This window comes from Meles meles, chromosome 14 (genome assembly GCF_922984935.1).
Source record: "Meles meles chromosome 14, mMelMel3.1 paternal haplotype, whole genome shotgun sequence".
NCBI lineage: Eukaryota > Metazoa > Chordata > Mammalia > Carnivora > Mustelidae > Meles > Meles meles.
Window position 1 is genome coordinate 2,894,701 of NC_060079.1, and position 27,410 is coordinate 2,922,110.

Consider the following 27,410-nt stretch of genomic DNA (forward strand, 5'->3'; position numbering starts at 1 on the left):
TGAAAAACTCTTCAAAAATGTCAGTATCACGACACTGACATTTTTGTCATTTGGAAACTTAAGATAAAAGGAAATTACAGCTGTAAAAACCAAATTCAATGTGCAATCAGTGACTGAATAGATTACAAAGTTATAAAGGACACTACTAAGGAACAGGAGAAATTTCAATATAGACTGTATATTAGGTAACATATACCACACTTCATTGTGCTTTGCTTTACTGGGTTTTACAGATACTGCATTTCTTACAAATACAGGGGTTTTTGCAACCCTGCATCGAGCAAGTCTATTGGCATCATTTTTTTTCAATAGCATTTGCTCACTTTATGTCTCTGTGTCACATCTTAATAATTGTCACAGTATCAAATTTTTTCATCATTACATTTGTTATGGTCATCCATTATCAGTGATCTTTGATGTCAATATTGTAATTCTTTAAGGTGTGACATGAACCACACCCATAAAAGACTGCAAACTTACCCAGTAAATGTTATGTGTGTTCTGACTGCTCCAATGACCAGATGTTCTCCTATCTTTCCCTCTCTATGGGTGTCCCCCTACTCCCTGAGACACAACAATATTGAAATTAGGCCAATAAACTACCCTTCAATGGCTTCTAAGTGTTCAAGTCAAAGATAAACTTGTACCTCTCACTATAAATAAAAAGCAATTAATGATTAAACGTAGTGAGGAAGGTATGCCAAAAGCTCAGACAGAATGAAAGCTAGGGCCTCTTGCACAGAACATGAGCCACATTGTGACTGCAAAGGAAAAAGTCCTTTAAGTGCTATTCTAGTGAACACATGAATATGGAAACAAAACATTACAGGAGCGCCTAGGTAGCTCAGCAGTTAAGCGTCTGGCTCAGGTCAGGATCCTTGGGTCCTGGGACTGAGCTCCCCTTCGACAGGAAACCTGGTTCTAGCTCTACCCCCTCTCCTGCGCTCTCTCAAATAAATAAATAAATAAAATCTTTTTAAAAAAATTACTAATTACTGCTGATATGATGTTTCAGTGGTCTTGACAGATCAAACTAGCTAGCCACAACATTCCCTTACACCAAAACCTAGAGCAAGTGCTTAACTCTCTTCAACTCTATAAAGCCTAAGAGAGGTGAGGAAGCTGCAGAATAAAAGTGTGAAACTAGCCAAGGCTAGGTCATCAGGTTTAAGAAAAGAAGCCATCTCTACAATATAAAAATACAGGGTGAAGCAGCAAGTGCTTCTACGGGAACAACTACAACATCATTTTTAGGATATCAGTTAGCAAGTTGTAAAAACAACACTGTATGTTGATTTAATTTAACCTGTAATGGTCCATAAGGGGAAAAAATATGGAACAGGGGCACCTGGGTGGCTCACTGGGTTAGGGATCTGCCTTCAGCTCAGGTCGTGGTCCCAGGATGCTGAGATCAAGCCCCATATTAGGCTCCTTGCTCAGCAGGGAGCCTGCTTTTCCCTCTGCCTGCTGCTCACCCTACTTGACTTCTTCCCCCCACAACCCATGTCAAATAATTAAAAACAAAAAAATCTTTAAAGAAAAAAAACCAAAAACAAAAGCTAGAGAGAGAAATTGTATTTTTTTAAATTTTATTTATTTGACAGACAGAGATCACAAGTAGGCAGAGAGAGGGGGAGAAGCAGGCTCCCTGCAGAGCAGAGAGCCCGACGCAGGGCCCAATCCCAGGACCCTGAGATCATGACCTGAGCCAATGGCAGAGGCTTTAACCCACTGAGCCACCCAGGCACCCCAAGAGAGAAATTTTAATGAGCAGCTAGCATCATGCCTACTCAATTCCTATGTAGCTCTAGGGCCTGAGCAACTCTGCTCTAAGTGTGATTCTAATGTTTAAAGATATAAACACACCATTATTATCATGGATGAAAGTTTTATTTATTTTTTTAAGATTTTATTTATTTATTTGACAGACAGACAGATCACAAGTAGGCAGAAGCAGGCAGAGAAAGAGGAAGGGAAGGAGGCTCCCCGCTGAGCAGAAAGCCCCATGCGGGGCTCAATCCCAGGACCCTGGGATCATGACCTGAGCTGAAGGCTGAGGCTTTAACCCACTGAGCCACCCAGGTGCCCCTGGATGAAGGTTTTAAATTCTTTTTTTCCTGCCATCTATCTTTTTTGTAATTTCAAAATAGCATAAATATTTAATTAACACATATGCTTGCATAATATGCATTGGTCATTACATATACTGTACAAGACTGTTTACCTAAAACTGCATATAGTATACAGCACCTTATAACAATTTAAAAGTATTTCAGGGCACCTAGGTAGCTCCACAGGTTAAGCATCCGACTCTTGGTTTCAGCTCAAGTCATGTTCTTGGGGGTCCTGGAATCAAGCTCTGCATCAGGCTTGCACTTAGTGGAGAGTCTGCTTGTCCCTCTTCCTCTATCCCTCCCCCTTTTCTCTTTGTCTCTCAAATGAATAAATTTTTAAAAAGAGAGATAAAAGTATTTTCAAGAGAATTAGAAATTTTGATTACACAAGAAGTCTACACTTACAAATTAAATCCCTATGATACCACTCTTATAAATCACTTGTATTATTCTTGACATCTGAGAGTCAGTCTGTCAATAAATACTTGATTACCCAAAAATGTACCAAGACAACCCTACCTTGGCTAGAGAATCAGGGTAAATAATACAATCCCTGAAGTGTTCTAAGAAACCAAAACAAGGGGCGCCTGGGTGGCTCAGTGGATTACGCCGCTGCCTTTGGCTCGGGTCATGATCTCAGGGTCCTGGGATCAAGCCCCACATGGGGCTCTCTGCTCTGCAGGGAGCCTGCTTCCTCCTCTCTCTCTGCCTACTTGTGATGTCTCTGTCAAATAAATAAATAAAATCTTTAAAAAAAAAAAAAAAGAAAAAGAAACCAAAACAAAAAGGAATGAGTAAACAAATAATTTTAAGAGTTAAGAAGGAAAAACACAATGCTGTCAAGAAAGAATTAATAGAGAGCCCACTTTAGATAAGGCAGTGAGAAAATTACATGAGGTTACATTTCAGTTGATTCTAGCCACTCAAACAGGGAAAAGAGCATCCCGAATTCCTTTAGAAGGTTTAACTAACAACGTTCTCAGCAAGGATAGATTATAAAAAATTCTGCTTGTAGGGCACCTGGGTGGCTCAGTTGGTTGGGCTACTGCCTTCAGCTCAGGTCATGATCCCGGAGACCCAGGATCGAGTCCCACATCGGTCTCCCTGCTCAGCAAGGAGTCTGCTTCTCCCTCTAACCTTCTCCCCTCTTGTGCTCTCTCTCAAATAAATAAATAAAATCTTTTTTTAAAAAATTCCACTTATAGCACAAAATGAAAAGCAAGGGATACAGTGTCAGGCTAAAATCCTCCATTTATCAGTTGTGCAATCTTACCCAAATTACTTAACATCTCTTGGCCAGTTTTCTCACCTGAAAAATGGAATAATAGTGCTATGCGAATCCAAATGCTTATGACTATGATCATGATTATGAAATATGACAGACAGTACAGTGTTCAACAATTTGTCCATTCCCTCAAAACTGTTTTTAACTGATTCCAAAAGCTACCTGTAAAAAACAGTTAAATATTTCCCAATGCCTGGATGTACCTTTAAAATACCAATTAATCAAAGCCTGCAGTGGAAGAAATACTAATCTTATGCCTTGCCTATTGCTTTAGGTCCTTCCTTCCTACCTTCATTAAATAACTATTATTAGCTTAATTTGTGGCCAGGAATTATGACACTACAGGTGCTAAGACAGTGTAATGCTAAGCAAAATAAATCAGAGAAAGACAAATACCATATGATTTCACTCATATGCAGAATTTAAGAAAAACAAAGGGAAAAAAAGAGACAAACCAAAAAACAGACTCTAACTACAGAAAACAGATGATTGAGAGGGGGGTATGAATGGGTGAAATAGGTGAAGGGGATTAGTAAGAGCACACTTATTTTTATGACCACTGAGTAAGATACACAACTGTTGAATGACTATACTGCACACACAAAACACTGTATGTTAACTACACTGGAATTAAAGTAAATGTAATTTAAAAAAAGAAAAACATAGGTGCTAGGATTACATAATGTTGAACAAGACAAACCCCTGCCCTCACGGAACTTACAAATTCTACTGCAGAGAAAAACCTACAAATTAAAAACAGTAAATGCTATGAAAAAAAAATAAATTGAGAGAGACTATAAATGATGTTGCAGAGGGGATAACTGTATCAAGATAAAACTACTTCTCTGAGGGGCACCAGGGTGGCTCAGTGGGTTAAGCCTCTGCTCATGATCCTGGGGTCCTGGGATCCAGCCCTCCATCGCGCTCTCTGCTTGTCAGGGAGCCTGCTTCCCCCGCACCCTGCCTGCCTCTCTGCTTACTTGTGATCTCTGTCAAATAAATAAATAAAATCTTTGGGAAAAAAAGAAGAAACTACTTCTCTGAGAAGATAACATCTTAGCAAAAGGTGAATAAAATAGAACAAGACGTAAAATCTTAAAAAATCTTAAAAAAAAAAAAATACACAACTAAGCTGTGGAGCCCAAAACAAATGTTTTAAATTGTCTTTGTAGCCAGTTCCCCAAACCCTAAAATATTTCCATGATCCCAACCAATAATACAGTAAATGGACACACTTTATTACTAACAGAGATAAAAGAAATCAATACAATAATCAACTAAGGAACTTATAAACAAATCCAGTGTAAAGACTAAGGATGAACATCAAGAACTTTGCTGTGGGAAAACTGAAAGGAATAGCATGTTAATATGGCAAGAGGTTTCATGACTATTATTGACAAGTATTTTTAAGTAAATGGAGAGATATACCACATTCATGAAATAGAAAAGTCAGTATTGTGAAGATGTCAATATTCCCCCCAATGACCTGTACACTCAAGGCAATTTCAATCGAAAGCCCAGCAGAATTATTTTTTTACTGACAAGTCGATTTTAAAATCAGTAAAAATAATCTGAAACTAATATAACATTGTACATTTACTATACTAAAATTGAGAAATAAACGGATGGATAGATAAAATAAATAAGGATATACAAGACAACAATACCCAGAACAATTAAAAAAAAAAAGAAACCAGTTAGGTGATACTACCTAATTTCAAACTTTAGCATAAAGTAATTAAGAAAGTATATGTGCTGCCGAAGCGAGCACAAAGTAATTAAGAAAGTAGAGCATTGGTGTGGGGCACACCTGATTGGCTCAGTCAGTAGAGCAGGCAATTCTTGATCTCAGGGTTATAAATTTAAGCCCAATGTTGGGTATAGAGATTACTTAAAAATAAAATCTTTAAGGGGCGCCTGGGCAGCCCAGTCAGTTATGCATCTGTCTTTGGTTCAGGGGCTTCCTGATGAGCCAAGAGATTGCTTTTCCTTCTCTATTCAGTAGCTCCCCCAACCGTGCTCTCATATGCTCACTCTCTCTAATAAATAAAATCCAAAATAAAATAAAATAAAATCTTAAAAAAAAAAAAAAGGTACTGGTATAATGGACACACAGATCAATGAAACAAAAAATAGTGCAGATTTTTTCCCCCAAGATCTTTGATAAAGTGGCTCAGTGGGTTAAAGCCTCTGCCTTCGGCTCAGGTCATGATCCCAGGGTCCTGGGATCGAGCCCCACATCGGGCACTCAGCGGGGAGCCTGCTTCCTCCTCTCTCTCTCTACCTGCCTCTCTGCCTACTTGTGATCTCTGTCTGTCAAATAAATAAATAAATAAATCTTAAAAAAAAAAAAAAGATAAAAGATTAAAAAAGGAGAAATCATCTTTTCAATTACTTGTGCTTAAACAAATGGGTATGGAAAAAAAATGAATTGTTATCTCATATCATACTCAAAATGGACCACAGGTATAAATTTTAAAAAGAAACTATAAAATGTCTCAAGAAAACACAAGAAAAACTTGCTACTTTGGGAGAGGCAGAAATTTCATATAAGGATCCAAAAAGCACAAGTCAGAAAAGAAAAAAAAAAATGATAAGTTATACTTCACTTCTGCTTTCTGAAGAACACTATTAAGAAAATTTAAAAGCAAGTCACAGAATGGGAGAAATCATCATAAAACAGACCTGTAGGGGTGCTTGGGTGGCTCAGGCTAAGCAGCTCAGGTCATGATCGCAGGGTCCTGGGATCAAGCCCCGCATCAGGCTCTCTGCTCAGCAGGGAGCCTGCTTCCTCCCAACCCCTCTCTGCCTACTTGTGATCTCAATCTGTCAAATAAATAAATAAATAAATAAAACAGACCTGTATCCAGATGTTTTAATTCAGTAAGAGAAACCTCCCAATTAAAAAATAGGCAAAAAATTTCAACAGACACTTCATAACAGATATAATAGCCTAAAAGCACATGAAAAGTTGCTAATCATTAGTAGTTAGTAAAATAAAAGTTTAAACTAACCATGAGAAGTTCCCATACTCACTAGAATATCCAAAAGACTAAAAATATCAAGTGTTGGTGAAGGTATGGAACTAACCTAGAACTCTCTCCCTCTCATTGCTGATAGGAATGTGAAACGGTACAACCATTTTGGAACATAATTTGGCAGTTTCTTATAAAGCTGAAAATTCAGCCATTTACCCCTAATTATTACCCAAGCCACATGAAAACATAATGTTTACAAGAAGCCTTTACACAAATGCTCATTTGTGTAAACCTTTATTCAAAATTGCCAACAGTTAGAAACAACTTGATTATTGACTAACCCTTAGATCACTGGCCAAACTATGATCATGTCCATAATGGAATAAATAATGGAATAAAACTCAGCCATAAAAAGGAACAAAATACTGATGCAATAGTATGGATGAAATCGCGTAAATATTATGCTAAGCAAAAGAAATCAAACAGGTGGCGCCTTGGTGGCTCAGTCAATTAAGTGTCTGCCTTCAGCTCAGGTCATGATCCCAGAGTTCTGGGATCAAGTCCCAAGTCAGGCTACCTGCTCAGCTAGGAGTCTGCCTGTCCCTCTCCTTTTGCCCTGCTCATGCTCTCTCTCCCAAATAAATAAATAAAATCTTAAAAAAAGAAAGGAAGGAAGGAAGGAACACAAAAGAATATGTACTATTTCATTTATATGAAATAACTAGAAAAGACAAAACTAATTTACAGGAGTGCAGAAACATGAGTAGCTATCTAGGACAGGGTTAAGGGGTGGAGAATAACTGCAAAAGAACACAAAGGAACTTTTTTGGATGATGAAAATGTTCTCTATTTGACTGTGATTCTAAGTTACACAGTACATTCACTTGTTGAAACTCATTGCGTTTTATATTTAAAATTGGGTGCAGGGGCGCCTGGGTGGCTCAGTGGGTCAAGCCTCTGCCTTCAGCTCAGGTCATGATCCCAGGGTCCTGGGATCGAGCCCCGCATCCGGCTCTCTGCTCAGCAGGGAGCCTGCCTCCTCCTCTCTCTCTGCCTGTCTCTCTGCCTAATAAATAAATAAAATCTTTGGGTGCATTCAGGGGCATCTGGGTGGCTCAGTCAGTTAAACAGCTGCCTTCAGCTCAGGTCATGATCCCAGGATCCTGGGATCGAGCCCCACGTCAGGCTCCCTGCTCTGCAGAGAGCCTGCTTCTCCCTCTCCCTCTGCCTGCCCCTCTGCCTACTTGTGTTCTCTCTGTCAAATAAAGTCTTAAAAAAATAATAAAATAACATGAAATTGGGTGCATTTTAATTCATGAAATTATGCATTTATCAATCTCATGAGGAGGCTGGGCATTACTTTCAGGTGTATTTCTGCTGAAAGCATAGCATCAAAGCTCGATTCTCATGAATTTCCAAAAATTCTGTAAACAACCTAATAATACATAACAAATACAGTTCCGCTAAAACTTAAAAAAAAAAAAGCACTTAAAAAGTTGATTATAATGTCATTCATCCATTATTTAAATATAAAATTTTCCTTTGCATATAATAGACATAGTCAGCTAAATAAAAATTGTAATAGAAAACTTTTCTAAGATTCAAGTATGAATCAATACACTGAAGTCTGAAGTATGACTCCTGCCTCCTGGAGATACACAAAAATTCCTTATTTATATTCAGTGAATATTTATTCAATACCTACTTACCCATATGCCAAAACAGTATGAACTGTACAAGGAAAGACAGAAGTTCAGAACAGAGAGAAGCCCATTTGCAACTGCACAGAAGGATGATGAGATGTTTAAAACTTACGTTGTTAGCAAGAACGCCCCATCACCACATCTTTCCAGAGCCTTTCGTGCAGGAGGTTTTGCTGCAAATTCTACAAAACCTTTTCCTGTAGCTCTACCACGATCATCCACAACCACAACGGCTTTCTCTACAGGACCAAACTGGGAAAATGCTTGCTCTAGCAGCTCATTGGAAACAACCGGCGAAAGGTTCTTGACAGTTAGGGCTGCTCCATGTGTAGCAAAACGAATTCGGAGAGGTCTGCTCTTCAAAATGGTGCCATCCAGCTCTGCTTTTGCAATTTCAGCCAGTGTTCTGGATTCCTTTTTAGGAGGAAAAATCACTTTTTAAAGATGATAGTAACACAAATAATTTTAAATAGCGGTTTCTAGGGAGAAGAGCTGAGTAGCTTTTGGAAATGGCGGATAGGGTCACTTTGTTTTTGTGTCATTCGATTTTGGTATCACATGCATTGTACTAATTATTCAAAAATAAGTATGTTTAAATACCCCAATGTCCCAAGTCATCACTAAAAGATTATCGATTCAGAATTACCAGCTATTAAATATTTGAAGCAATCTTTTTTAAATCTCCTACATATATTAAAAGAAAATAATTACTTTTTGAGACCAAGCACCAGTTACTGGAAGCTATTACTGAAAACAGAATAATTTCCCACACACTCCATGTTTTTGTATTTACATCTTAATAAAACATCTCATCCCTCCAATGCCAGAAAATCCCCTTTCCTTTTTCTTTCTTATATCATCTATGAAAACTCATATCAGATGTTAATAATCACCTCTGAAATACTTTCATGGACTACACATTTCTCCATTATATTGAGAGAAGCAAACACGCACATTCATGGGCCATGTGTTCTCCCCATTATCGAGAAAAATCAAGTGCACATGCATTTATAAACTAGAAAATACATTCATTGCTGAAACCTCTAGGGAACTTCCTTCTTGAAGAATTCAAAGCTGGTATAGAATATAGACATCTAAACATAATCAACAAACTGGAAGTTCAGTATAGGTACGTTCTTTTTCTTTGTGTTGTGAGAACTCTCCAGAGAGAACTAAAAGAAGTTTTAAATGCATCTGTAAGAGAACAAATATATTGTCTTGTGAAAAAAGTCTTAACGTCACAATAGATCCTTATCCAATACCGAAAATATTAATGACAGCTTTAAATTATTGCATTTATGCAAAAATCTATCTACAGAACTAATTTTACAAAGACAAATGAATCTAAACTTTTTACAGATTTCCAAAATAGCTATTTCTAAAAATTACTCTTGGGGGGCCTAACCAGCTAAGTCACTAGGGCATGTGACTTGATCTCCAGGTTTTAAGTTCAAGCCCCACCTTGGGTATAGAGATTACTTAAAAATAAAATTTCAGGGGCACCTGGATGGCTCAGTCAGTTAAGAATCTGCCTTCGGCTCAAGTCATGATCCCAATGTCCTGGGATCAAGCCCAGCAACAGGCTCCCTGCTCAGTGGGCAGCCTGCTTCTCCCTCTCCCTCTGCTCCTCTCCCCACTACTCTCTCAAATAAATAAATAAAAACTTAAAAAAATAATTAAAAAGTAAATAAATAAAATTTCAAAAGTAATAAATAGAAATTACTCTTAAAAATTTTTTTTAATTTAAATTACTCTTAAAAGTACCAACAAACAGGGGCACCTGGGTGGCTCAGTCATTATGCATCTGCCTTTGGCACAGGTCATGATCCCAGAGTCCTACAGTGGAGCCCAGCATCAGGCTCTCTGCTCAGCGGGAAGCCTGCTTCTCCCCCTCCCACTCCACTTGTTTTTCCCTCTCACTGTATCTCCCTCTGAAAATAAAAAATAAAATCTTAAAAAAAAAAAAAAAAGGTACCAACAACCATTCCATAAATATCTAACAAGGGATAGGTACTTTGTACCTAATATGTCATAAAATCCAACAACTCTTAAGAGGTAGATTTTAAAATACTGTTGAGTATGATTGGGAATGGCAAGAGGCATGAGGAAATTTTATGGATGATAAGTTCTCTATCTTGATAGGAGTTTGAATTGTACACTTAAAATTTGTGCATTTCGCTGTATGCAGGTTTCAAATACCTCAAAAAAACAATACTGGACTCTAGTTAATGATAAGCATGCTAGAGTGTTCAAAGAGTCAAGAACTGATGGGTAGGGGCGCCTGGGTGGCTCAGTGGGTTACGCCTCTGCCTTCAGCTCAGGTCATGGTCTCAGGGTCCCGCATCGGGCTCTCTGCTCAGCGAGGAGCCTGCTTCTACCTCTCTCTCTCTGCCTACTTATAATCTCTGCCTGTCAAATAAATAAAATCTTAAAAAAAAAAAAAAAAAAAAAAAGAACTGATGGGTACAGAAAGATGAATAGGTAAGTGAAAAAAAAATATATAACAAAACTTAGAGAATCTAGATGGTGAATAAATGGATGTTCATTACTATATATTTGAAATTTTTTCATAATAAAATGTTAAAGGATAGGAGGATAAAGAGAACCTGATGAGGACTTTCTAAAACTGAACAGTGGTGGGCACCTGGCTGCCTCAGCTGGTAGAGTATGTCACTCTGGATCTTGGGATTGTGAATTCAACCCCCTCACTGGGAGGAGAGATTACTTAAAATCTGAAGAAAATAATAAATAAATGAAATAAATAAAACTGAAAAGTGCTTCCAGAGGGCATCTCCTGCTCATATTCAGTCAAGTATATTCATATATTATTTCCCCAAGAGAAGCAGGAAGTCCCCATTTTTATGTTAAATCAAGTAATTTTTTTTTACAGTTAGCAATGAATTCAATTACTTTTGGGCCAAATAAAATGTTTATGCTGTCATGAATTTTCAAAGCCATAATCCTTCTTCAAAATTTATACTTTTCATTAAATAATTCTACATCAGGATTTCTCAGCTTCAGCACTCTTGACATTATGGGCAAGATAATTCTTGTTGTGGGGAGCTGTCCTGTACATTACAGGAGGTTTAAGCCAGCAGAACAACCCCCACTTTTGACAATGAAAAATGTCTCCAGACACTGTCAAATGTCCCCCGGGAAACAAAACCACCCCATTTAAGAACCACTGCTATAAATGTGTACTAAAGTTATCTGTAAAATCAATTAAAATTACGTGTTTGAAATGAAACCAAAGATTTCTTTACTTCATACCGCAGAATAATGATAGCAAGGTAAATTTTACTAAGGAGGTACTATATGCTAGCCATTATTTCATATAAATATACATATATATGTATATAAATACACACACACAATTAGCTTCCATTATGCTCATCAACAACCTTACAAAGTGCATTAATATCCCCTCTTCACATATGGGGAAATAAGCCTAGACAGGTTGAAGTAACTCACTCCCAGATCTATACATAATTCATACTACCAATACACTATAAATTCCTCCTTCCAGCTAATGTCCCTGCATCACTCTGCATAAAAAGTAAAACTACAGGTTTTCAACTTAAAAGGAATATAAAAAATAACAAGAAACTCACTACCCCAAGATAGAGATTGCTTGAATTAGGATCTCATGATGTCCATTGGACACTTTCAAAAAGCTCTGTGCAAAGCACCAGACCTTTTTATTGTTTGCTAGTGATTAAAATTGACCACTGGCAACAGTACTAAATTAATAAGTACAAGGAAATCGACTGATGCAAAATGGAAACAGCCTTCAAGTCAATCAACAGAAAGTTGGCTGGGTAACTGGCAGTCCACTCATACTGTGAAATACAATATGGTCATTAAAAATCAATCTAATGATACGAGAAGATGTCAAAGAGATAGTAAATGAAAACCTCAAATCGGGGCACCTAGGTGGCTCAGTGGCTTAGGCCTCTGCCTTTGACTCCGGTCATGATCCCAGGGTAATGGGATAGAGCCCCGCATCGGGCTCTCTGCTCAGCAGGAAGCCTGCTTCCCCCTCTCTCTCTGCCTGCCTCTCGGCCTACTTGTGATCTCTCTGTCAAATAAATAAAATCTTTAAAAAAAAAAAAAAGGAAAGAAAACCTCAAATCACAACAAAATGTGTACAGTATGGTTTGATATGGAAAAATCATAAAAAAGTTTAACAGTGATTACATTTAACGTGTTAGGGGACAACCTTTCACTAGAATTGAAACTGTAATAAGAAAACTTCCCTGAACTAAAATAGCACTTGAAATTATATGCTGGACAGGCCACTAAGGAGATTCTACAACATCTTCTCTAGTATTTGACATTCTGTAAAATGCACACAGCATTTCATTATTAAAAACAAAAAACCCAAGGGGAGAGGGTTTAGTCCCCAGTGGTTAAATTAATGTAAATTCAGTAGATTTTTAACTCTTTATTTACAGTAGTGGTTCCCAAATCTTAGCAAGCATAAGAATAACATGGAGGGCTAGTTAAAACGCAAGACTGTTGGGGCACCTGGGTGGCTCAGTGGATTAAGCCTTCGCCTTCAGCTCAGTTCATGATCTCAGGGTCTTGGGATTGAGACCCACAGAGACCCATACATCCCCTTATCCCCCCATCAGGCTCTCTGCTCAGCAGGGAGCCTGCTTCCCCCTCTCTCTGCCTGCCTCTCTGCCTACTTGTGATCTCTGTCATATAAATAAATAAATAAAATATTTAAAAGGAAAACAAAAACAAGATTGTTGGGTCCCAACCCCACAACTTGATTCAGTAGATCTAATCTAGGGTAGGGTCTCAGAATTTTCATTTCTAACAAATCCCAGTTAACGATTTTTGAGATGGTCTAAGGTCAGCATTGCTAGCATGAATGATAGGGAAAATAATGTAAGTGCACTAGAGAGAGAGATGAATCTGCCGGAAAGGACCCACACTTTTGTGAATCACCACTCCAGAAATCTGGTTTTAGTACTAAACTAAAAGTAGGGGAGGGAGGAGATAAAAGCAGAAACAGAGTTCAGGTCAAACTAATAACCAGTTTTAACTACATTAAACTATCTTTAAAATGCACCACTGGGGGGGCGCCTGGGTGGCTCAGTAGGTTAAAGCCTCTGCCTTCGGCTCGGGTCATGATCTCGGGGTCCTGGGATCGAGCCCCACATCGGGCTCTCTGCTCCGCGGGGAGCCTGCTTCCTCCTCTCTCTCTGCCTGCCTCTCTGCCTACTTGTGATCTCTCTCTCTCTGTCAAATAAATAAATAAAATCTTTTAAAAAAAAATTAAAAAAAAAATAAAATAAAATGCACCACTGGGACTCCTGGCAGAGCCAGTCTGAGAACCATGTGCCTCTTAATCTCAGTCAGGGTCCTCAGTTCGAACCCCTCACTGGGTGTAGAGATCATTTAAATAAACATATTTTTTTTTAAAATGCACTACAACTTCTCAGTTAGTTTAGCCAATCTAATGTCAATAACCAGTTAAATCCTAAAAAAGAAGTTTTGGGGTCTAAAATTCCACAAAATGTATCTAAAATAAACAATTTCAACCGTAATGTACCATAGATTCATAATATGGATTAGGACCTTATGAGGAAATGCCACTTCAATTCTTTTTCCTCACCGTTACATTCTAGCAAAGCTGACCCTGCACCATCTCCAAAATATTGTCTCACCTCATCAACTAACCAAAAAACTACAACGACCAATGTAAGAAAATTTATTTAATTTTAAAGATTAATTGCTGAACAAGTAAAAAAGTATACCTAAAAATATAAATCAAATAAAATTACACCACTATTACAGGGCCACTACACCACCACCACACACTAGAGCCACTACACCATTACTTACATTCAAATCAGGTATACACTATGATTTCCCTAAGTAGAAAAAGATACATAATCGCTCAGAAATGTTTAAGGCTTTTAAATGTACCTGTTAATCATAAAGCTCAGATTAAACAGTAAAGTTCATAAAGTCAAACCTTGTAAGCTAAATTCTCATTTCCCAATGACTTATTTTTAACATGCCTACACCAAAAATACCGCATGATACGTTTGGAGGAGCGTATCCCAAAGGAGCAGGCAAGAGCAGTCCTCACCTCCCCATTGCATAATCCTATAGACTTTTTATTCTTTTTAAAGAAACTGAAAGCAAATAACCATTAGCCACATGGGGCTATTTAAGAATAAATAAAATTTAAAGTTTAAATTCTCCAGCCCAACTGCCACATTTCAAGTGCTCAACAGTCACATGTGGCTAGTAACTACTACATTGGACAGCACATACACGTAGCATTTCATTACTGCAATAGTTCTATCCGACAGGGCTAATACACTAAAGGAAAAAAAGGATTATTAGTAGCTTTGAAGACAGAAGATTTTTTCATGTCAAAATGTTTACTAACTGGCTTATTTTTTAAGTGTAAGGCTTCCAAAACAAAATACAGGCCTACCGTTCTTTCTCCAGAATGTCAACTTTAAAACAGACCAACAGGGTGCCAAAGGCTAAATAGACTATGAAAATGTTAAGTAACATCTTTTTGGAAAGTTTACTAAAAATTGCCTAAAATATTTCATTGTAGAAACCTAAATTCCTTTAAGATAACTTTTGTAACTGTATCAAAAATAATTTTACCAAATGACAGTTTCTCTAATATCCAAAAGATAATTATTTATAATTTCATGCTTAAAATGCACTGATTACTTAGCTTCAATTTTAAGTAAATTTCCCAGTCTTATTAATAATGCCCTGTGAAGATGTACCCTTCTCTTGAAGCCATTTAGATTTTAAATGTTCAGGGGCACCTGGGTGGCTCAGTCGGTTAAGCAGCTGCTTTAGGCTCAGGTCATGATCCCAGGGTCCTGGGCTCCAGCTCAACTGCTCGCACTTCCTGTGCAGCGGAGAGACTGCTTCTCCCTCTCCCTCTGCCTACTTGTGCTCTCTAGCTCTCTGTCAAACAAATAAATAAAATCTTTAAAAAAAAAAAAAGTTCAAATGTTCTCCCTAAAAAATACAATGTCATTAAATTACTATCAATTCTATCTACATGTTAAAACTTTGCCAATCCGAAGAGAACCCGATTTTCAATGTTAAAACTCCAGTAATAAAGCTTCCACAAACTGCCATGCACATAAAATTTGAGGGTCAAACTAGAAAGGCAACACAACATAAGAAGTCTTTGTGTAAAAATGTCTCCAAGAAAAATATTTCGTTGGAAAAAAAATCCAGCATCTAAATACGAATTACTGTAACGCTATTTAACTGACACTGATGGAATTCACCACAAAGCACATGGGAAAGCCAAATAAAGTAGATATTTTGACCTGCAAAAGTAAACGCCCCTCTCTCTGAGTTTACCAAAAAAAAAAAAAAAAAAAAAAAAAAAAAATCTAAGGGAGGCACAAATTTTGCATGTTATTGGAAAAGTTTTAAGGCTTAAACTATAAAGTAAAATGCATGCTCTTTTAGCATTAAAATGTGCACGTAAAACATAAAATAGTATATAATTTATACCCCCCCACCAAGACGTGGAAACGTCCAGAATGTTTGGGAAGAGAGCACCCTACATTAGGTACGTTAACAATTCAACACCATCCCAATATTCCAGAGTTTAAGAACGAGGCAGTCAAAGGTGGGCTGCGTTGAGGTCAGGTGAGAACATGGTTTACCGTTAAACGCATCCAAGTCTGGTTGCAACCAAGTAAATGATTTGGAATTTTTTTAAGAAGCTAGTCCGCTGGTTGGTCCTCCATGCCCAATGAAATTTCTGGTTAAGACCGAAGCTTCCGTTCCAAATTCATTATCTATTTCGCTTACAACACAATTCTGCCTGGAAGAAGTCTCCCCCCAAAACGTTCCTGGCCCTTGTGGGAATCAGAGAACTAGAACCCCAAACTGGGCCGGGTCAGCCGCAGCCTACGTAGCGCGGGCAAGCGAAGCCGGACGCGCGCAGAGCAGAAAACGTTGGCAACAGCAACCAAGAAACGACGGCAAACCAAGCCCACTAATCGGAAATTCCAGGCTAAAACGCTGCCCTGGGTGAGAGGACAATCCAGCGCCGCGGGAAAAACAGGACGCGAGGTGCCGCGATTTTCACAGGCCATAGCAAAGGCCGCAGCTAGGACAAGAGCTTTCTCAGACACCGCGGCTGAAGAACGTGGACGTCTGCCCGCGGCGCCCAGCTCCTCATAGGGGCCTCCCTTCACGCCCCCTTCCCCTCACACCCCGGCCAGCCAGGCACTACACTCACCAAACGGATGAAGCCGAAGCCACGGTCCCGGTTGATGAAGACCTCGCTGGGCTCGCCGTAGCGCTCGAAGAGCCTCTTGAAGTCCTCTTCCGTGATATCTGTGGGCAGGTTCCCCACGAAGAGGCGGCAGCGCTGCGTGTACGTCTTTTCGCCCGGCTTGAGGAAGCTCTTGATGTCAATGGTGAATCCCATCTCTTCATCGGGGTGGTCCTCCGGAGGCCCCGGGGCAGGTGGCGCCGGCTCCCCCGCCAGCGCGAGGGCCATGGCGGCCGATGGCTCGCTCTCGCCTGCGGCGGACTCAAGAGCTCGAAGGCGGGCCGGGTTTTTCTCAATGCGTACTTGCTTCAGGTTTCCTCTTAACATCATCTTAGTGAGTTCAATTCAGAGACCGGATATAATCCTAGAGCTATAGCTGTATCTCTATATATACCTACAAATACGGAATATAGAAGGAAAAAGTCAGAGAAGACGACCAGGTCGCTTAGCGCGCTGCCCTGCCCGGTCAGGCTCACAGCCGCGGGAGCTGCACGTTCAAAATGGCGCTGCCACCAGCCGCAGTTACAAGAAGAGACGCCGGCTGTAAGTCCCGCCCCTCCGCAAAGGCCGGCGCCGGAGCCAACGCGCCTGCGCATTATTGGCGCCAACGGCATGATAACCAACATGCGCAGGAGCGCAATATTAAATGAGCTACAGATCCAAACCACCTCCTAGGCTACGCTAAATGCGGTTTCCCACCCTTCTAAATTAGCTGACTGTTGGGTTGCACTTATGAGAAAACTTGTTATATGTGCACCAGTGTGTGAAAACACAATGATTTGGGGAATATCCATATTCTTTTAGATATCCAGCTCAATTCTCAATGACTATGGAAAAACAAAAACTTGCAAATTTTACGCATGGCATTGAATAAGAAGATATTTCTCGGTGATTGAAACACCTCAAAACATTTATTTCTGTCCGTCAACAGCAAGATTTTTATTATATTTACTGATAAAACTATCTGTTCTATAAAATAATTATTTTATAGAACGGATAGTTGATTATTGATTATTCGCCTCAGAGGAGGACTCTATGAAATTGTTTATGAAATTCTGAATTCCTATAGACCATACTCCATAACAAGGGCCAGCAAATATTTTCTGTAAAGGGTCAGACTGCAAATATTTTAAGATTTGTGAGCCATGCAGTGTCTGCCAAACTACCCAGTTCCGCTCAGTAAATCTCCTGGGACATGGGCAGGCACTCCAGTGAGTGTTAAAAAAAAAAAAATGAATTCACTCTCTGCAAAACATTTCAGTAGTTTCTCATGAGGTTAAACATATGCTCACTTAAGAAGAGCAATCCCACTCCTAATTATCCAAGTGAAATGAAAATTGTATTCACACAAAAAACTACATGCAACTGTTTATAGGGGCTTTATTTGTAATCAACAAGAACTGAAACAATCCAAATGTCCAAACTAGTGATAGGTAAACAGCGTGACATTCATATAATGGAATATGCTCAGCAATAAAAAGGAATGCACTACAGAACACAGATCAGTGGTTGCCAGGAGCTGGAGGTAGGGGGTGATTACACAGGGACACAGGGAAATTTTTGGAATGATGAAACTATATTCTGAATGAGGTGGGGGCTACACAATTGTATGTGTTTGTCAAAACTTGGTAAAGTAAAAGGGTCAGTATTACTGTATGTAAATTATGCCTTAAAAATTTTTAACTATTCAAAAATTTAAAAATAGAATACCATCGAGACTAATCCCTATTTACCTTAGTTACCATCCAAATTCTAATCACCCAGACTCCAATCCCCGTGTAGGTCTATAAATTCCTGAGTCTGACTCAATTCCCCATACCCCTCTCAGTTGCTCCAAAGCCACCTATTGAGTGCTTGGAAACTCACTCTGTAATCAGGAAAATCCCCCATTTTTTATTTTTTTCTCTGAACATCTTCACCTTCCTGCTTTAACTGGAATATGTTTTTCCTCTGAAGATTGCTTCCCAAGCAGCCCTCCCTAAAAGTGTACCTTTTTCCTACCTCCCATGTGTCACTAGACTTAAGGATGAAGCACATTCTCAATGATCCCTTGCAAGCTGGAGAACATATCCCCTCTCCTTCAGCAAAAATCCCAGCTCCAAAATTCTCATGGCAACATAAACATAGCTTATGCTCCCTCTCCCGCTCTCCCTCTTCTTTACTCCCCCTTCCCCCCCATAATAACTTTCACCACTCTTTAAATTTACAACCACAAATGTGAGGTAGGAATGCATATGAATGCATAGCCAATATTGTCAATTTTTATTAACTTTGCTGAAGAAAAAGGCACAATCAGAATAAAATTGCCTCACGCGATCAGCACCAAATCAACTAACCTAATTTCATACGTAGCCTTCCTTCCTGCAACAAGAATGAATTGCCAGTGATCCCCTGGAAGGCCAACCCATGGGATAGCATCTTCTTTCCAAGCACTTTGCTTCTGCAGTTATCTAGTCACCTTCCCAAGTAACCAGTCACTTGATCTGTATTCAACTGTGTCCATCTGCAAAATAAAACAAACTGCTGATAAAACTGTCACCTTAAAAAAAAAAAGGAACGAAAAACCCCTTTCTAGACCTATGTTATCCTTTAGCTATTTCTTTACTAGAAAGAAACGGAGAAAGCAGAAGAATTGTCTATATTTTGTCACTATTTGCTAATTTGATATCTCCTTAAGCCACATTAATCAGATGTCTGTCCCACATTCCAGTCCTCTGAAATCTCTCTTGGCACAATGGTGACAGCCTCTACTTTACCAGTTGCAACATCAAATCTCAGACTTCTCAGCAGCATTTGACATTGTAGACCCGTGCCTGAGTTTCACCATGTATAATTTGGTAATAATACCTACTTAACAGAGTTATTGTGCATAGTAAATGAATTACAGTATAATCTTTGGAAAATATTCTGATACCTTAAGTGTTATTGGTCACTTTTCTCATACTTTCCAGAACCACTGTTCTGTCTTCTGTACTATCATATTCTCCTCGTGTTCTTACACCTCACTGGCCACTCCTCAGGCAATCCTGACTCCTTAGGAATCTTTAGTATGTTAGAGAGCCACAATTTGAAGTCCTTCTCTTTTCTTTAGCTATATTCATTCCCTAGGTCAGGCCATCCACATCATGGTACCTCAGAAGCATTAGAGCATCTTTTCTAAAGCTCAACACTATTTGCATTTTGTACCAAATAATTATTTGTTGTGAGGGGATGTTTAGAAGCGTGACTGGCTCCACCACCTAGATGCCCGTAGCACCCCACTCCCAGCTGTGACAAAGCAAAACCTGACAGGCATTATTTCAATTGTGTTACACTTATTAACTCATTAATCTTCATAACAGTATCTTCTTATTGTTGTCACTTTTATTTTTATTTTTTTAAGATTTTATTTATCTGTCAGAGAGAGGGCGGAGAGAGAGCACAGTTACTTGTGCGGGGGGGCAGGGTAGGGGGAAGCAGTCAAAGGGAAAAGCAGGCTCCCTACTGAGCAAGGAGCCGGATGAGAACTCCTTGGGATTCAATCCCAGGACCCTGGGATCATGACCTGAGTCTAATACAGATCCTAACTGACTGAGCTACCCAGGAGTCCCTACTGTTGTCACTTTTAAACTTCATTTTTTACTTTTTTTAAAAGATTTTATTTATTTGACAGACAGGGATCACAAGTAGACAGAGAGGCAGGCAGACGGGGAGTGGGGGGGTTGGGGAACAGGCTAGCAGAGAGCCTGATGCTCGATGTGGGCTCGATCCCAGGACCCTGGGATCATGACCTGAGCCAAAGGTAGAGGCTTTAACCCACTGAGCCACCCAGGTGCCCCTAAACTTCATTTTTTAGAGCAGTTTTAGATTCACAGCAAAAGTAAAAGGTACAGAGATTTCCCATATACTTCCTGCTCCTACATATGCACAGTTTTCCCCATTATATACATAACCCACAAAAATGATACATCTGTTACAGCTGATGAACCTATATTGACACATCATGATCACACAGAGTCCAATAGGTTTCACTCAGTAGTGTGTATTCTATGGGTCTGGAAAAATTTATGGAGATGCGTATCCACCATTACAGTATTGCACAGAGTGCTTTCTCTTAATTGATTTGGAAGAGACAGAGAGAGCAGGACCAGGGGGAGGGGCAAAGGGAGAAGAAGAGAGAAAGCAGACTCCCCTCTGAGCAGGGAGCCCAGTCAGGGCTCAACACCAGAACCCTGAGATCATGACCTGAACAAAGTCATACACTTAACTGACTGAGCCACCCAGGCGCCCCATAGAAAGTACTTTCATTGCCCTAAAACTCTTCTGTGCACCTCCTGTTCATACCTCTCCCTAACCAACCTCTGGAGATCACTGAAGTTTTTATTGTCTCCGTAGTTTTACCTTTTCTAGAATGTCATATAATTGGAATCATACATTGTGTAGCGTTTTTAGACTGCTTCTTTCACTTAGTAACATGCATTTAAGATTCCTCTGTCTTTTTATGGCTCAGTAGCTCATTTCTTTGTAATATTGAATAATATTCCATTGTCTGGATGTACCACAGTCAATTTATCCATTCACTTACTGAAGGACATCTTGGTTGTTTCCAAGTTTGGCAGTTATGAATGAAACTGCTATAAACATTTGTGTGCAGGGTTTTGTGTGGATACAAGTTTTCAACTCCTTTGGGTAGATAGCTAGCAGCGAGATAGCTGGATTTTACAGTAAGATTGTGTTTAGCATTTAAGAAGCTGACAAATTGTCTTCCAAAGTGGCTATACCACTCTGTATTCCCACCAGCAATGAATGAGTGTTTCTGTTGCTCTACACATTTGCCAGCATTTGAAGTTGTCACTGTTCTAGATTCTGACCATTCTGTTACGGGTATAGTGGTACCTCATTTTTTAGTTTGCATCTTGCAGATAATATACCATATGGAACATCTTTTCTTAAGCTCATTTGCCATTTATATGTCTTTTCTGAGGTGTCTGTTAAAGCTATTGGCCCATTTCTTAATCAGATTGTTATTGTTGAGTTTTAAGAGTTGCTTGTATACTTTGGTAACAGTCCTCTATCAGATGTCTTTGGCAAATATTTTCTTGCAACCTATGAGCTTGTCTTTTTATTCTCATGACAGTGTATTTTGCAGAGCAGAAGTTTTTCATTTTAATGAAGTTCAGCTTATCAGTCCTTTCTCTCATAAATCATATCTATGGTGTTATATATAAGAAGTCATCACCATGGGTTGCCTGGGTGCCGCAGCCAACTCAGCATCTGCCTTTGGCACAGGACATGATCCCAGAGTCCTGGAGTCAAGTCTCACATCAAGCTCCCTAGTTGGTAGGGAGCCTGGTTCTCCCTCTCCCTCTGCCACTCCCTTTGCTTGTGCTTGCTCTCTCTCTCCATCAAATGAATACATAAAATCTTTAAAAATAAATAATAAAAAGTCATCACCAAACCAAAAGCCATTTAAATTTTCTTCAATTTTTGTTCTAGGATTTTTAAAGTTTTGTGTTTTACATTTAGGTGTATGATCCATTTTGAGTTAATTTCTATGAAGGTTGTAAGTATGGTGTATAGCTTCTCTCTCTCCCTCCTTTTTAATACGTGAATGACCAGTTGTTCCAGCACCATTATTGAAAAGACAGTCTTGTTCCATATATTGCCTTTGTTCTTTGCCAAAGATCGGTTGATCTTTATTTATGATGGCTATTTCTGGACTCTCTATTCTGTTTCATTGATCTATTTGTCTACTCTTTCTCTAATACAGTATTGTTTTGATTAGTGTGACTTTATAGTAAGTCTTAAAATTGGGTACCATTAGTCCTCCAACTTTGTTCTTTTCCTTCAATATTGTATTGGCTATTCTGGGTCTTCTTTCTCTCCTTATAAACTTAAGAAGCAGTTTGTACATATCAAAAATACACTATTTATTGAAGAGACTGTCTTTTTTCCACTGTATATTTTTTCCTGTTTTGTCAAAGATTATTTGACCATAGAGTTGAGGGTCCATATCAGGGCTCTCCACTCTGTTCCACTGGTCTACGGTCTGTTTTGATGCCAGTACCATGCTGTCTTGGTGATCACAGCTTTGTAGTAAAGCTTGAAATCAGGCAACATGATGCCCCTAGTTTTGTTTTTCTTTTTCAACATTTCCTTAACAATTCGGGGTCTCTTCTGATTCCATACAAATTTTAGGATTGTTTGCTCCAGCTCTTTGAAAAATGCTGGTGGAATTTTGATCGGAATGGCATTAAAAGTACAGATTGCTCTAGGCAGTATAGACATTTTAACAATGTTTTTTCTTCTGATCCATGAGCATGGGATGGTCTTCCATCTTTTTGTGTCTTCCTCGATTTCTTTCATGAGTGTTCTGTAGTTCCTCAAGTAGAGATCCTTTACCTCTTTGGTTAGGTTTATTCCCAGGTATCTTATGCTTCTTGGAGCTATAGTAAATAGAATCGATTCTCTAATTTCCCTTTCTGTATTTTCATTGTTAGTGTATAAGAAAGCCACTGATTTCTGTACATTGATTTTGTATCCTGCCACATTACTGAATCGCTGTATGAGTTCCAGTAGTTTCGGGGTGGAGTGTTTTGAGGTTTCCATATAAAGTATCATGTCATCTGCGAAGAGAGAGAGTTTGACTTCTTCTTTGACAATTTGAATATCTTTTATTTCTCTTTGTTGTCTGACTGCTGTCGTTAGGACTTCTATTACTATGTTGAACAAGAGTGGTGAGAGTGGGCATCCTTGTCGTGTTCCTGATCTCAAAGGGAAGGCTGTCAGCTTTTTCCCATTGAGGATGATATTTGCTGTGCATTTCTCCTAGATAGATTTGATGAAGTTGAGGAATGTTCCCCCTATCCCTATATTTGGAAGCGTTTTAATCAGGAACGGATGCTGGATTTTGTCAAATGTTTTTTCTGCATGAATCGAGAGGACCCTGTGGTTCTTCTCTCTTCCCTTATTGATCTGTCCTATCACATTGATTGATTTTCGAATGTTGAACCACCCTTGCAACCCAGGTATAATTCCCACCTGGATCATGGTGGATAATCTTTTTAATGTATTGTTGGATCCTATTAGCTAGGATCTTGTTGAGAATCTTAGCATCCATATTCATCAGGATATTGGTCAGAAATTCTCCTTTTTGGTAGGGTCTTTGCCTGGTTTGAGGATCAGGGTAATGCTGGCTTCATAAAAAGAGTCTGGAAGTTTTCCTTTTGCTTCAATTTTTTGAAACAGCTTCAGGAGAATAGGTGTTATTTCTTCTTTGAAAGTTTGGTAGAATTCCCCAGGGAATCCATCAGGTCCTGGGCTCTTTGTTTTTTGGGAGGTTTTTGATCACTGCTTCAATCTCATTACTAGATATTGGTCTATTCAGGTTGTCAGTTTCTTCCTGGTTCAATTTTGGGAGTTTATAGTTTTCCAGGAATGCATCCATTTCATCTAGGTTGCTTAACTTATTGGCATATAACTGTTGATAATAATTTCTGATGATTGTGTCTATTTCCTTAGTGTTAGTTGTGATCTCTCCCTTTTCATTCATAATTTTATAAATTTGGGTCTTCTCTCTTTTCTTTTGAATTAGTTTGGCCAATGGTTTATCGATCTTACTGATTCTTTCAAAAAACCAGCTTCTAGTTTCATTGATGGGTTCTACTGTATCTCTAGTTTCTATCTCACTGATCTCTGCTATAATCTTGATTATTTCCCTTTTTGTGTGTGGAGTTGGCTTAATTTGTTGTTGATTCTCCGGTTCTTTAAGGTGTAAAGACAGACAGTGTATTCTGGATTTTTCAGTTTTTTTGAGGGAGGCTTGGATGGCTATGTATTTCCCCCTTAGGACTGCCTTTGCTGTTGGTATTGTATTTTTTTAAAAGATTTTATTTATCTGAGAGTGCGAGCATGTGAGAAAGGGAGAGTGAGCATGAATGGGGCAAGGGAGGACAGAGGGAGAAGACAAGCAGATTCCCCTCTGAGCAGTCCCCCCCCCCAACTTGAGGCTTGATCCCAGGACCCCAGAACCACAAGCTGATCCGAAGGCAGACACACAACTGACTGAGCCACCCAGGCTCCCAGTATTGTATTTTTTATTTCAAATTCCACTTCATCATTCTGGTACATAAAAAAGTAATGGGCTTTTGAAAGTTAGCCTTATATCCTACAACCTTGCTATGATTATTTATTAGTTTTTTGTCAATTCTTTCAGATATTCTACATACACAATCATTTTATCTGCATACAAAGACAGTTTGATCTCTTCTTTCCCAATCTCCATATCTTGCATTTACTTTTCCTAACTTATTGCATTATTTAGGACTTCTAGAACAATGTTGAATGGCAGTGGAGAGAAAGGATATCCTTGTCTTGTTCCTGACCTTACTAGGAAAGCTTTGAGATTCTTACCATAAAGTATGATGTTAGCTGTAGGTTTCTTATATTTTTATCATAATGAGGAGGTTACCATCAATTACTAGTTTACTGAGAGTTTTTATAATAAATGAGTGTTGGATTTTGTCAAATAGCTTTTTCTGCATCTATTGATAAGACCATGTGATTTTTCTTCTTTGGACTTTTGATGTGATCAATTACATTAATTGATTTTTGAATATTACCCAACCATGCATACCTAAGATAAACCCCCTTGATTCAGGCATCTGGGTGGCTCAGTCAGTTGGGCATCTGCCTTTGGCTTGGGTGGTGGTCCCAGGGGTGGGATGGAGCCCGGCATGTAGCTTCCTGCTCAGCAGGGAATCTGCTTCTCTCTCTGCTGCTCCCCCTGCTTATGCTCTCTCTCCCTCTGTCAAATAAATAAATAAATAAAATCTTGAAAAGAAATAAACCCACTTGATTGCGGTGTCACTTGCTTTACATATTGTTAGATTAAATTTGATTATATTTTGTTGAGAAAGTTTGCAGCTATGTTCCTGTGAATTATTGATTTGTAGTGTTTTTTTTTTTCTCCTTGCAATGTCTTTGTCTAGTTTGGGAATTAAGGTAATGCAGGCCTCATAGAATGAGTCAGGAAGAATTCCTCTGCTTCTACTCTCTGAAAGAGACTGTAGAGAATTGAGGTAACTTATTCCTTAAATATATCGCAGAATTCACCACTGAACCTAACTGGGATCAGTGCTCTTTGTTTTGGAAGGTTATTAACTAATGATCAAATTTCTTTTAAAAGATACAGGGCTATTCAGATTGTCTAGTAGTGTTTCTGTGATTTTTGGCAGACTGTGTCTTTCCAGGAATTAGTTCATTTCATCTGGGCTATCAAATATGTGGGCATAGAGGGGTTCACAGTGTATCTTCATTATCCTTTTAGTATCCATAGGATCTGTAAAGATGTCCCCTCTTTCATTTGTGATATTAGTAATTTGTGTCCTTTCTCTTTTTTCTTAGTTAGCTTAGCTAGAGGCTTATTGATTTGATTTAACTTCTCAATGAACTAATTTTTTGTTTTATTCATTTTCTCTAATACCTGCTTTTCAATTTAATTGATTTCTACTCTAATTCTTATTTCTTTTCTTCTGCTAACTTTGGATTTAATTTGCTTTTGTCTTTCTAGTTTTCTAACATGGAAACTTAGATGATTGATTTTAGATTTTTAAAATTTATGCGTTCAACACTATAAATGTTTCTCTAAGCACTGTTTTTACTGTATTCCAGAAATTTTGGTAAGTTGCATTTTCATTTTCCCTTAGTTCAAAATATTTTTAAATTTCTCTTGAGATTTCTTCTTTCACACATGTGTTATTTAGAAGTATACAATTTAGGGGTGCCTGTGTGGCTCAGTGGCTTAAAGCCTCTGCCTTCGGCTCAGGTCACTCTGCTCAGCAGGGAGCCTGCTTCCCTTCCTCTCTCTCTGCCTGGCTCTACAACTTTTATTCTTTTAAATTTGTTAAGTATATTTTATGGCCAACAATGTGATCAATATTGGTGAATGGTTCATGTGATCTTTTTTTTTTTCAGAAAGGGGTAGGGACGAAGAAGAGGGAGAAAAAGAATCCCAAACAGGCTCCACCCCTAGCACAGAGCCTGACACATGGCTTGATCTCACAACCCTGAGATCATGACCTGAACTGAAATTAAGAGTCGGATACTCAACTGACTTGAGCCACCTAGGCACCCCACAGTCCATGTGATCTTGAGAAGAATGTATATTCTGCTATTGTTGGATGGAGTAGTCTACTGATGTCAATTATATCCAGTGAATGATGGTATTATTAAGTTCAACTACATCCTTATTGATTTTCTGTCTCATGGATCCATCCACTTCTGATAAATCCACTCCTGATAAATTGTTGAAATTTCCAACTGTAATTGCGGGTTCATCCAGTTCTCCATGGAGTTCTATCCATCATGTATTTTGATGCTCTGTTGTTAGGCATATTAAAAGTTAAAGATTGTTATGTCTTCTTGGGGCAAATGACCCCTTTATAAATATGGAATTCCAAGAAAAATGGGAGGTGGCAGAGTAGTAAGATCCTGAGGTCACCTCCTCCCATGGACACAGCAGGGCTGTGACTCTATATAGTGAAACTCTCTCTGGGAACAACCTGAAAACTAGCAGAACAGTTCTTCCACAGCTGATATAAAGAAAAAACACAGCATTGGAGGGGCAAACACACTGTCTAATCAAGAACCAAAACTCTGACATAGCACCCATAAGCAGGAGGTATGTCACTGGCACAAGGGTACTCCCTGAGGAGTGAGAGTTCAAGCTTCACTTTGGGTACTCCCTGCCCTGGGGGATCTGAACCAGGTAGATGAATTCCCATAATGTCTGGCGATGAAAATGAACAGGGCTCAACTCCAGGAGAGCCAGAGGCCTAGAGGAAACCAAGACTCTACTCTTAAAGGTCTTGCACACAATCTCACCCCCTCCAAGACCCAACACAGAGGCAGTAGTGTGAAAAGGGCCTGGGCCAAAAGTGAAGACTTATTAACTAATTTTAGGGCATGTGCCACTGGCACAGAGATCTGTAGAAATTTTCTCTGGGAACAGAAAGCTTATGGGTGCCATTTTTCTTGCTCTCTTTCAGCCTACTTGAC

General features: G+C 39.0%; 1 protein-coding gene across 1 annotated transcript in view; it reads right to left on the reverse strand.

Moving 5' to 3' along the window:
- PSPC1 (paraspeckle component 1) overlaps positions 1-16,875 on the reverse strand; it is a 73,613-nt gene extending 56,738 nt beyond the window's left edge. The window contains exons 1-2 of the mRNA XM_046028190.1: positions 16,338-16,875; positions 8,193-8,494 (exon numbers count right to left, since the gene is read on the reverse strand). Coding sequence (XP_045884146.1) covers positions 8,193-8,494; positions 16,338-16,703 — 668 coding nt within the window. The 5' untranslated portion in view covers positions 16,704-16,875. The remainder of the gene's footprint in view (positions 1-8,192; positions 8,495-16,337) is intronic.
- Positions 16,876-27,410: the final 10,535 nt, after the last annotated feature.